Source organism: Mustelus asterias, chromosome 12, assembly GCF_964213995.1.
Source record: "Mustelus asterias chromosome 12, sMusAst1.hap1.1, whole genome shotgun sequence".
Classification (NCBI taxonomy): domain Eukaryota; kingdom Metazoa; phylum Chordata; class Chondrichthyes; order Carcharhiniformes; family Triakidae; genus Mustelus; species Mustelus asterias.
In genome coordinates, this window is record NC_135812.1 from 108,619,030 (window position 1) to 108,630,479 (window position 11,450).

The 11,450-nt window shown below is 47.5% G+C and overlaps 2 protein-coding genes across 2 annotated transcripts in view; one reads left to right on the plus strand and one right to left on the minus strand.

The window, feature by feature from the left end:
• Window positions 1-3,680, minus strand: part of utp18 (UTP18 small subunit processome component) — a 43,538-nt gene extending 39,858 nt beyond the window's left edge. The window contains exon 1 of the mRNA XM_078225856.1: window positions 3,454-3,680. Within this exon, the coding sequence (XP_078081982.1) occupies window positions 3,454-3,594 (141 nt within the window). The 5' untranslated portion in view covers window positions 3,595-3,680. The remainder of the gene's footprint in view (window positions 1-3,453) is intronic.
• A 245-nt stretch (window positions 3,681-3,925) lies between these two features.
• Window positions 3,926-8,792, plus strand: LOC144501813 (nucleoside diphosphate kinase). The gene is made up of 5 exons (XM_078225857.1): window positions 3,926-3,994; window positions 5,070-5,202; window positions 6,948-7,049; window positions 8,012-8,124; window positions 8,533-8,792. The coding sequence occupies exons 2-5, from the start codon at window positions 5,074-5,076 to the stop codon at window positions 8,648-8,650; spliced, it is 462 nt and encodes a 153-aa protein (XP_078081983.1). The 5' UTR covers window positions 3,926-3,994; window positions 5,070-5,073; the 3' UTR covers window positions 8,651-8,792.
• The last annotated feature ends 2,658 nt before the right edge of the window (window positions 8,793-11,450 follow it).

The window sequence follows — 11,450 nt, forward strand, 5'->3', positions numbered from 1 at the left end:
CGAAGTCTATAAAATAATGAGGGGCACAGATCAGTTAGATAGTCAATATCTTTTCACAAAGGTAGGGGAGTCTAAAACTAGAGGGCATAGGTTTAAGATGAGAGGGGAGAGATACAAAAGGGTCTAGAGGGGCAATTTTTTCACACAGAGGGCGGTGTGTGTCTGGAACAAGCTGCCGGAGGTAGTAGTAGAGGCAGGTACAATTTTGTCTTTTAAAATGCGTTTAGACAGTTACATGGATAAGATGGGTATAGAGGGATATGGGCCAAATGCGGGCAATTGGGACTAGCTTAGTGTTAAAAACTGGGCGGCATGGATAAGTTGGGCCAAAGGGTTTGTTTCCAGGCGGTGAACTCGATGGCTCTATGACTTTCTCTCCATTATCCTGAAGTGAGCGACATACGTCAGACTTTATGGTTAATTGGGTGCCAGTAACAAGCTGCTGAAACCAAGTGGCTGCTCTTGGGTATGAGTTGGGAGGAGTTCTGGCATCAGTATTCTCTCTAAGCTGCATGGATACTTGGCCACGTGTCCTGTCATGCAACAAACCGGTTGTGTGCATCTAATGTTCCCTTGAGCTGTGGGACTAGCTTAATGGTTTAAAAAAAAGGGCGGCATGGACAAGTTGGGCCGAAGGGCCTGTTTCCATACTGTAAACCTCTATGATTCTACAACCACAGTCTTAAATAGGAGTCATCTCATTTTTAAACTGTGTCCACTTTTTTTAAACTCTCCCACAAGGGGAAACACCCTCTCAGCATCTACCTGTCAAGATTTCTCATATGTTTCAATAAGATCACCTCTCACTCTTCTGAACACACCTTGCTCAACCTTTCCTCACAAGATAACTCCTTCGTCCAAGGAATCAATCAAATGAACTGCCTCTAATGCAAGTATATATTTTTAAGTTAGGAAACCAAAATTCTACATAATATTATAGATGTGGTCTCATCAAGGCCCAGTGCAGCTGCAGCAACACTTCCCTATTTTTATATCCAATTCCGCTTCTAACAAACGCAAACATTCCTTTTGCCTTCCTAATCACCTGCTTTATCTGCATACTAACTTGTTGTGACTCATGCACCAGGACACCCAGGTCCCTCTGTACTGCAGAGTTCTGCAATTGTTCTCCATTTAAATACCACGCTGCTTTTGCATTCTTCCTATCAAAGTGAACAAGTTCACATTCCACCCTCCATTCTACTCCATCTGTTATTTTTTTGCAATACTACTCAGTTAACCTATCTGAATGCCTCTGTAGACTCCTATGTTCTCTTGACAACTTCCTTTTCTACTCATCTTTATAACATCAGCAAATTTAGCAATACACAATGTCTTTTCAGCCAAATCATTGATATAGATTATAACTAGCTGAGACCCCAGCACTGATCCCCCAAGGCATTCCACGAGTTACAGCTTGCCAACCTGAACTTCATAGAAGAATCATAGAATCCCTACAGTGCAGAAGAGGCCATTCGGCCCACTGAGTCTGCACCAACAACAAACTCACCTAGGCCTTATCCCCGTAACCCCACATATTTATCCCGCTAATCCCTCGAACCTACACATCCCAGGACACCAAGGGTCAATTTAACATGGCCAATGCACCTAGCCAGCACGTCTTTGGACTGTGGGAGGAAACCAGAGCACCCAGGGGCAAATCCACGCAGACACGGGGAGAACGTGCAAACTCCACACAGACAGTGACCCAAGCCAGGAATTGTACCCGGGTCCCTGGCATTGTGGGGCAGCAGTGCTAACCACTGTGCCACCGTGTCACCCCTTGACCCAACTATGGCGATTCTTTGCTTCCTGTTAGCTGACCAACCCTCTGTCCGTGCCAACGTTAATATGCATGAGCCATATTGTCTCCCAAAACAAGCTCTCAATCCCGAGCTATTTCATGGCAAACTGTTAGCAGGAAGGCAGAGGAAAGGTTTCAGGGATTATCTTCAAAGCCTACCTGAAAAATTGCAACATTCCCACTGATCCGTGAGAATCTCTTGCTTGAGGCCACCCAAACTGGAGAGGAAGCATCCATGAAGGCAGCAGCCATTCCGAAAGTCTCCTACTGGCCCAAGGAGGCCAAACAGCGGAAGGAGCAGACAAAATCCGAGAATCCCATCCACCCAACACTACCTACCCCACCTGTGGCAGAGTGTGCAGATTCAACAATGGATCTTACTCCTGGACCCACAACCCCAGAGTGGAAGAAAGTCATCCTCAGTCCCAAGGGACTACCTAAGAAGATGTCAGCAAGTCTGGCAGCATCTGCAAGGAGAGAAAAGAGCTGATGTTTCGAGTCTAGATGACCCTTTGTCAAAGCCCTTCGTACAAAGGGTGATCTGGACTCGAAACATCAGCTCTTTTCTCTCCTTACAGATGCTGCCAGACCTGCTGAGATTTTCCAGCGTTTTCTCTTTTGGTTTCAGATTGCAGCACCCGCAGTAATTTACTTTTATCCTGCCTAAGAAGCTGTTACCCACCAAACAATCAGCTCTTATTCTGTGAAGAAACCTTTAACGTGGCATCTTGTCAAATGTCTTTTGGAAAGGAGATTACGAAAAACAAGGAAAATGGTTAAGAGCTGGATAAGAAAAACACAAGTGGAAAACATTCCGAATAAACCAAAAACCGTATCTGATCAGACCCTCACTGTGGGTTTGTTTAATGTGAGTGGGTGTCTCTGAAGGGCTGGTGGGCCCTGGGGGAAAAGAGGTTGTGGATGATTCAAGTACATGACAGGATTTGAGAATCTGTACTGGGTTTGACTGAAGCTGTGGCAAAGCGAGAGTGAAATCCTAAAGAGAGAGAGATCCTATAGGGAGAGAGATCCTAAAGGGAGAGAGAGATCCTATAGGGAGAGAGATCCTATAGGGAGAGAGATCCTATAGGGAGAGAGATCCTATAGGGAGAGAGATCCTATAGGGAGAGAGATCCTAAAGGGAGAGAGAGATCCTAAAGGGAGAGAGAGATCCTATAGGGAGAGAGATCCTATAGGGAGAGAGATCCTATAGGGAGAGAGATCCTAAAGGGAGAGAGATCCAATAGGGAGAGATCCTAAAGGGAGAGAGAGATCCTATAGGGAGAGAGATCCTATAGGGAGAGAGATCCTATAGGGAGAGAGATCCTAAAGGGAGAGAGAGATCATATAGGGAGAGAGATCCTAAAGGGAGAGAGAGATCCTATAGGGAGAGAGATCCTAAAGGGAGAGAGATCCTAAAGGGAGAGAGATCCTATAGGGAGAGAGATCCTATCGGGAGAGATGCTGAACTTTGACTAAACACAGAGATTTGTGGGAAGAAGCTGCTCCCCCCCCCATCCCTCCCCAACACCCCCATCCCTCCCCAACACCCCCATCCCTAACCCCCCCCCTCCCCTCCCCTCCCCTCTTCCCATCATCCCACCCCCCCAATCATCCCCGCCGCCCCCCCATCCCCAACCCCCCCGGACCTGCAGCCGCTCCAGTAGCTCCTCCTCGCCCCCGAACAGCAGCTCCTCCAGCCGCCGCTCCACCTCCACCTCCTGCTCCCCCCCGCCGCCGCCGCTGCCGCCGCTCCCGCCGCTCCTGCGCTTCCCGGGCTTGGCCGCCATGGTAGCGCCGCTCACTCTCCCCAGACCGGAAACAGCGCCAGCAGGGGGATAGCAACCGCATGCAGACTGGGGGCACGTCCGGGTCAGAGGGCAGGGCGGGGAGCTTCCGGGTCAGGGAGGGAGCGACCACAGCATGGCGGGGGAGAGTGAGACAGATTAATATCAATAATCTCAGTTACTGACACGGTGTGTAGCTCAGATCAGAGAATCAACAATAGTGTTAACAATATTCTGATTGTAAAGAGTGGGGAATTGTTGCTGATGTCTCTCAGGGCTGGCTCTGTTGAGGTTAATTCTCCAATTCCCCCCATCCTGCCAATGGTACAGGCCGGATCCGGGTTTATAAAGCGGCGCGGCGGAGCCGGCGCTCCCTCAGCGGCTGCACAGCGAGCCTGAAGCGGTAGGAGCCACGGGGAGGGGGAGCCGGAGCCGGAGCCGGAGCCGGCAATGAGCGCGGCCAGGCAGAGAGCGCCCGAGGGGGGGGAATGCGGGAGCTGCAGCGCTGAACCCGGAGGGGAGTGGATGGAGCTCCGGAAGCGGCGCCCGGCCCGGGGCCCCCGCGGATCTGAGTGTCTCCCCTCAGCCTCTGTCCCGGGGCTTTGATCCGCTTGTTGTCTCCACTCAATGGGGAGGATTCAGTCTGGGGGCCCGCGGGGGCAGAGCGAGCCCGGGGAGCGGGATACCCGGGGGTGGGGTGACCTGGCTGGGGTTGGGTCGGGGGGAGCCGTGGGGATTGGGTTGGGGGGTGGGATGGGGTGGGGTGGGATGGGGGGAGTGTGGGGCTGGTTGTGGGGGTGTGGGGCTGGTTGTGGGGGTGGGGGGAGCCGGGGGCTGGTTGTTGGGTTGGGGGGTGGGGGGAGTGTGGGGGTGGGGGGAGCCGGGGGCTGGTTGTTGGGTTGGGGGGTGGGGGGAGCCGGGGGCTGGTTGTGGGGGAGCCGCCTGTGGAAATGCTTTGTTTCCCTCCCCAGAGTCTGATCATTAAATCAGTGTCTGATCTGATTGATCCATTTCCTCTGCACCACATCCCCTCTCTCCCTGATGTCTAACTCTCTGCTATCCATCCCCCTGATTCCTGTCCCCCAAAATTACTGAGCATTTGCTGCTTCTGTTTGTGCAGCTTCTGCGAGCCTCCCTCTGAATGATTTCTACAAAGTATTGTCCCTTTGTGTTCTGGTGAAATTGCTGATCTCTGACTCTGGTGAATAAAGTCTTCCTGGTAACCCCCATATTCCAGCTGCTAAATCTGATAGTTTCTGTAGGATGTTTATTAAATAAAAGGGGTGCTGCGGTTTTCATGGGGTTCAGAGAAATATGTTGGTTGAATCCTAAATTCTCAGCAGCAACTTTGGGAACATTTTGATGAATTTTGTCTCTGTGGTTTCAGTTATGTTAAACCCAATTAAAATATCCATTAATAACTATGGAATTAATGACATTATAATTTAATGGTCTATTAATACTGTGGAATCTTTTAGAAACATGTCTGGGAACAAGGAACAAACCTTCATTGCTGTGAAGCCCGATGGCGTCCAGAGAGGCATTGTGGGTGAAGTCATCAAACGCTTTGAACAGAAAGGGTTTAAGCTGATCGCCATGAAATTCCTTCAGGTATGTGAGGGTCAGGCTGTGCGTGGAAGAAGTGATCTGAGTCACAACTGCTTGGCATTTACGGGGTTCTAGTCTTTCATGTTTGCTTTGAGCAAAATCAATTTTTCTGACTTTTATGCTGGTGATTGGGTAAAAATGACAATGTGATCCCAACCTCTGACAGTGGCAGTACAGTTAACTGAGGGACAGTGTCTTGGTTTGTAGGAGATTCGGACGCCAATGGGGAAATAAGGCTGTGAAGCATTTGCAACAATCTTCAGCCAGAGGTACTGAGTGGATTATCCATCTTGGCCTCTTTGAGTTTCCCTGTGTCAGATGCTGGATTTGGCCAATTCGCCTTCACTGATATCAAAACATCTGAAGGCACATTGTCATCTATTGCTGGAATTTAGTTTAACAATTACACAGGATTGAATTACCAGTCGTGCTATAGAATCAAACTTAACCTGGGTTTATTGTCCTCTACACTGTCCCCAACAAACACTCCAAAGATGGGTACAGATCGAGATTAGATAAAGTTCCCTCTACACTGTCCCCATCAAACACACTCCCAGGACAGGAACAGTGCAAGGCTAGATACAGACTGAAGCTCCCTCTACACTCTTATTTATAAGAACATAAGAAATAGGAGCAGGAGTAGGCCATCTGGCCCTTCGAGCCTGCCCTGCCATTCAACAAGATTATGGCTGATCTGAAGCGTATCAGTTCCACTTACCCGCCTGCTCCCCATATCCCCTAATTCCCTTATCGATCAGAAAACTATCTACCCGTGATTTAAACATGTTCAACGAGGAAGCCTCCACCACTTCAATGGGCAGAGAATTCCAGAGATTCACTACCCTCTGAGAGAAGAAGTTCCCCCTCAACTCTGTTCTGAACCGGCCCCTCCTTATTTTGAGGCTGTGCCCTCTTGTTCTGGTTTCCCTTCTAAGTGGAAAGAATCTCTCCACCTCTACCCTATCCAGCCCCTTCATTATCTTATATGTCTCTATAAGATCACCCCTCATCCTTCTAAACTCCAACGAGTACAGACCCAATCTGTTTAATCTCTCCTCATAAGCTACACCCCTCATCTCTGGTATCAGTCTCCGGTATCATATCTCTGCAGTCCAAAGATGTGTGGGTTAGGTTGATTGGCCAGGTTAAAAATTGCCCCTTAGAGTCCTGGGATGCGTAGGTTAGAGGGATTAGTGGGTAAATATGTGGGGGTAGGGCCTGGGTGGGATTGTGGTTGGTGCAGACTCGATGGGCCGAATGGCCTCCTTCTGCACTGTAGGGTTTCTATGATTTCTATGATCAACTTGGTGAACCTTCTCTGCACTCCCTCCAAGGCCAATATATCCTTTCGCAAATAAGGGGACCAAAACTGCACACAGTACTCCAGTTGCGGCCTCACCAGTGCCTTGTACAGTTGCAGCAAGACCTCCCTGCTTTTATATTCTATCCCCCTCGCGATAAAGGCCAACATTCCATTTGCCTTCTTGATCACCTGCTGCACCTGCAGACTGAGTTTTTGCGATTCGTGCACAAGGACCCCCAGGTCCCTCTGCAGTCGCACGATGTAATTTTTCTCCATTTAAATAATACTCCAATTTACTATTATTTCTTCCAAAGTGGATAACCTCACATTTGCTAACGTTATATTCCATCTGCCAGATCCTCGCCCACTCGCTCAGCCTATCCAAATCTCTTATTTGTAAGTCTTATTTCACGATATGACTGGAATTTTCCTTGTCTCCCTACAGGCTCCTGTGGATCTGCTTGAAAAGCATTACTGTGACCTTTCCGATAAGCCTTTCTATCCCAAGCTGATCAAATACATGAGTTCTGGCCCTGTTGTTGCAATGGTGAGTGAGCAGAGCAGGTTTTAGTTCCTGTCGAGCTTTGCCTGATCTGTGTGTCTGGACACCTGGCGAACAGGTGATTTTATTTGACTTGCAGCCAGGAGAGCTTGGGTGCTGTGCCTTTCTTAGAGCTGTGATGGTTTGTGGAGTGGTGGGTGGGCATTGGAAAGTTTAGCGGGTGGGGAGTGGAAGGCTGGACAGTGGGGCTGTGATGGGGTGGGGAGCTGGTTGGACAGAACTTGAGGTAGAATTGACAGTTGATTCATCGGGAAACTGGGATTATTTTTGACTTTAAGATTCTGCCAATTGGGGATTTGATGTTGGATTTTTATGGCTGTGGAAGGTGGGTGAACCCTGGGGGGTCTTCCAAGCAAATGTAAGGTTTGGTGGACACCCCTGAGTAGAGAATTCCACAAATCAATCCTTTTGAATAACTTTTTCCTTAATCCTAAACATCAGTGTTCTGGATTTCCCAGCTGGGGGCAAACTACCTCTGTCAATCCTGTGAAGCTCCTTAGTCTGAGCATCAGAGAGCTGGGGAGGGGGCGGCACGGTAGCACAGTGGTTAGCACTGCTGCTTCACAGCTCCAGGGTCCTGGGTTCGATTCCTGGCTCAGGTCACTGTCTGTGGAGTTTGCACATTCTCCTCGTGTCTGCGTGGGTTTCCTCCGGGTGCTCCGGTTTCCTCCCACAGTCCAAAGATGTGCGGGTTAGGTTGATTGGCCAGGTTAAAAATTGCCCCTTAGAGCCCTGAGATGCGTAGGTTAGTGGGTAAATATGTGGGGGTAGGGCCTGGGTGGGATTGTGGTCGGTGCAGACTCGATGGGCCGAATGGCCTCCTTCTGCACTGTAGGGTTTCTATGATGACATTGCACTGTTTTGCTGCAGCCTGATGGATGTCCACTATTGTAACCTTTGGAGTTGTGCTTGGGGCTGTTGTAACCTTGTCTGTACCTCTGTTACAGGTGTGGGAAGGTCTGAATGCAGTGAAGACAGGTAGAGTGATGCTTGGTGAGACCAATCCAGCTGATTCCAAACCTGGAACAATCCGTGGGGACTTCTGTATTCAGGTTGGCCGGTGAGTATGAAGGGATCTGTGGATTCCATTCAGGATGATTGGAGGGAATGTTGCTGTGTCCTGTTGGGTGTTTGTGTCCAGACCAATATTCCTCATTACATTTGACAGGTGCCTCAACTCGAAGCATGTGCTGACTGTACCTTGGTTCATTAACCCCTTCCCCACACAAGCTCTTGTGTGGGAAATATGTATTTGGTGTATTAGTGCTGTACAGCATTTCAAACTGCTCCATCAGTTTGTGAAAAGCGGGCCCCATGAGGATTGGCTTGTCGAAATCAGGGGTGTGATGTGCCCCCTTGTTTTGGGCTTGATAAATTAGTGCGATTCTCCTGGACCTTTTGAAAATTGCTAAAATCTTGCTCATGTAAAGATGGTGCTCTCTTGTAATGACTAAACTGTTCTCTACAGGAATATCATCCATGGCAGTGACTCTGTAGCAAGTGCACAGAAGGAGATTAAGCTTTGGTTCAAAGATGGGGAAGTGGTGGAATACCAGAACTGTGCCCAGGACTGGATCTATGAGTAAATCATTCCAATTGACAGTTGCATGGCCAGCGGCTGTCGAAATCATTCCAAATTGTCATCAGAAATTTTATTTTTTACTGGTTTCACAATGTTTGTCCTGAATGTTGGAGCAAATAACCATGCAATAAATGAATTGAAAAATACCAGTTTCCTGTAAGCATTTGTTGTCTGGTGTTTAAAATCTACTCAAGGAGCTTGATGTGGTGCTTCCAGTGAATGTTGGTGATCCCATGACTTTTAGCTGACATTTCAGCTACTTTATATTTAAAAGGGCACTATGTAAATTATCTGCAGCAACATTCATATAGAGATGTACTAAGCTTCATCATGGAGGTTTGAAAGAGAATCTTAATGAAGTGGGCACTGAGGGAGAGTTGCTGTTATTGGTAGTTACCAAGAGATTGGAACTGGTTTTGATCCTATCTTTCTCTGAATTTCTGGTACGTGACTTTTATCTGTTTTGGCAAGTTTGAGTTTGAGGAATTCTGTTGGGGAAGTTCAAACTCATACTGTATGTTGAGGTACCTCTGAGATATGACCAGCTGGAGACCAGAGCTACTGGGCATAGAGGGAATCTCTGACTGGAGCAGCTTTGTAGGTCAAAACCCAGAGTTATGGGTGAACAAAAGCTTGGAGTTATCTTACCCACCTGAAGACCATCTTGTTTATAAATTGGATCTACTTTCCCAGAGTCTGGCTAATTCCTGGGATGTGAATATATTTACTAGAAACATTTGTCACTAAAAACTGAACTAAAAGAATTTCCACAATGGCAACAAACCTGCTGAACTATACCTCAGCCTTCAACCCCATTATTCTGACAAAACTCAGCTCCAACCTCTACCTCGGGGCATAGCTCCTCTCTCTGTAACTAACCCACCACCTCCATGATCATCCTCAGCACCTTGCTATATAAAAGTCAAATCGTGTACCAATTGGCTAGCACACAAAACAATACATCAAATCAAACTGACTCAAGAACAGCTTCTTCCCTGCTGCCATCAGAGTTTTAAATGGACCTATCATTTTATGATCTTTCTCTACACCCTAGCTATGACTAACTATATTCTGCAGCCTCCCTTATGTACAGTATGTTTTGGCTGTATAGTGTACTTTTTATTACTTTACTATTTTTAATTTCAATTGTTTCATTTGTCCACTTGTAAATCTAACTTTCCACCTTTTCCCTCCCACCCCCAATCTCGAACGAATAAAGTTGAATGGTGGAGTAAACATCTATTGTCTTTTGAAGTTTGCAAGGGGACTAATTAATTTTGTTTCATAACTGTGCCCTCCCCACCTAAAAGAATGGTGATAGACTGGTATGGAGCCAGAAACGGTTGTGGTTAGTATTTCAGTGGGAACAATATCAAGGTAGCAAGAAGTGGAAGTCTTGTAGGCAAGGTAGAAACTGGAGAGATATCAGTTACACAAGTGAAAACCCTAATTACAGCACCATCTACAAACACAAAGATACTTTGTGGATTGATATTTTGTGCTAATTGGAACAGATTCCAACAACTGAGGGAAAAAGAGGGTATTGGGTGTAGATGGAGAAAGATCAGCTACAAGAAGAATGGTAATATTAGCTTTACAAAGCAATGGTGACAGTTGAGCATGCTGGGACCTTTGGTCAAGCTGTGATTAAAAACAGATGCAGGTTGCAGAGTCACTGTGAGCTATGACCAGGTCTGGGAGCTGTGACCTGAAGCTTCCTGTGTTGACCAAATACGGGGAATTGTTCAGTTGGAACTAGACTCTGGCACCCAGATTTATAGATTGTTATGTGTCTTACATGCTGACTTAGATGAGCGTTATGGAATTGTTTAAAATTTCATTTACTCTTCCAGTCATGTGATCAGTTTCCAGTTACATCATTGGCTGGGTGCCAGAGAACCTTCTGGAAAGTTGAAACAATGTGGGTAAAAGAGGTGCTTCAATCCTTTGGCTCTTGTGATAACTCTAGAGATCAACCATCGCAAGAAGTGTGCCCTGAAGAATAACAGAAGGGCCATGAGGACAGATACTACATCGGGAATGAACCTGGCCATTTCATTCTAGTCATGATGTGGAGATGCCGGCGTTGGACTGGGGCGAACACAGTAAGAAGTCTCACAACACCAGGTTAAAGTCCAACAGGTTTATTTGGTAGCAAATACCATAAGCTTTCGGAGCACTGCTCCTTCTTCAGATGGAGTGGAAATGTGCTTGCAAACAGACACAAAATCAAGTTGCAGAATACTGATTAGAATGAGAATCCTACAGCCAGCCAGGTCTTAAAGGTACAGACAATGTGGGTGGAGGGAACATTAAACACAGGTTAAAGAGATGTGTATTGTCTCCAGACAGAACAGCTGGTGAGATTCTACAAGCCCAGGAGGCAAGCTGTGGGGGTTACTGATAATGTGACATAAATCCAACATCCCAGTTTAGGCCGTCCTCATGTGTGCGGAACTTGGCTATCAGTTTCTGCTCAGCGACTCTGCGCTGTCGTGTGTTGTGAAGGCCACCTTGGAGAACGCTTACCTGAAGATCCAAGGCTGAATGCCCCTGACTGCTGAAGTGCTCCCCCACAGGAAGAGAACAGTCTTGCCTGGTGATTGTCAAGCGGTGTTCATTCATCCGCTGTCGTAGCGTCTGCATGGTTTCCCCAATGTACCATGCCTCAGGACATCCTTTCCTGCAGCGTATCAGGTAGACAATGTTGGCCGAGTTGCAAGAGTAGATACCGTGTAGCTGGTAGATGGTGTTCTCACGTGAGATTATGGCATCCGTGTCGATGATCCGGCACGTCTTGCAGA

Bases quoted from the DNA above. Each gene is read 5' to 3' on its own strand.
- LOC144501813 (XM_078225857.1), top strand. From the start codon at position 5,074: ATGTCTGGGAACAAGGAACAAACCTTCATTGCTGTGAAGCCCGATGGC. The intron at 7,050-8,011 runs GTGAGTGAGCAG...CCTCTGTTACAG, and splicing joins CTGGCCCTGTTGTTGCAATG to GTGTGGGAAGGTCTGAATGC. The intron at 8,125-8,532 runs GTGAGTATGAAG...TGTTCTCTACAG, and splicing joins TTCTGTATTCAGGTTGGCCG to GAATATCATCCATGGCAGTG.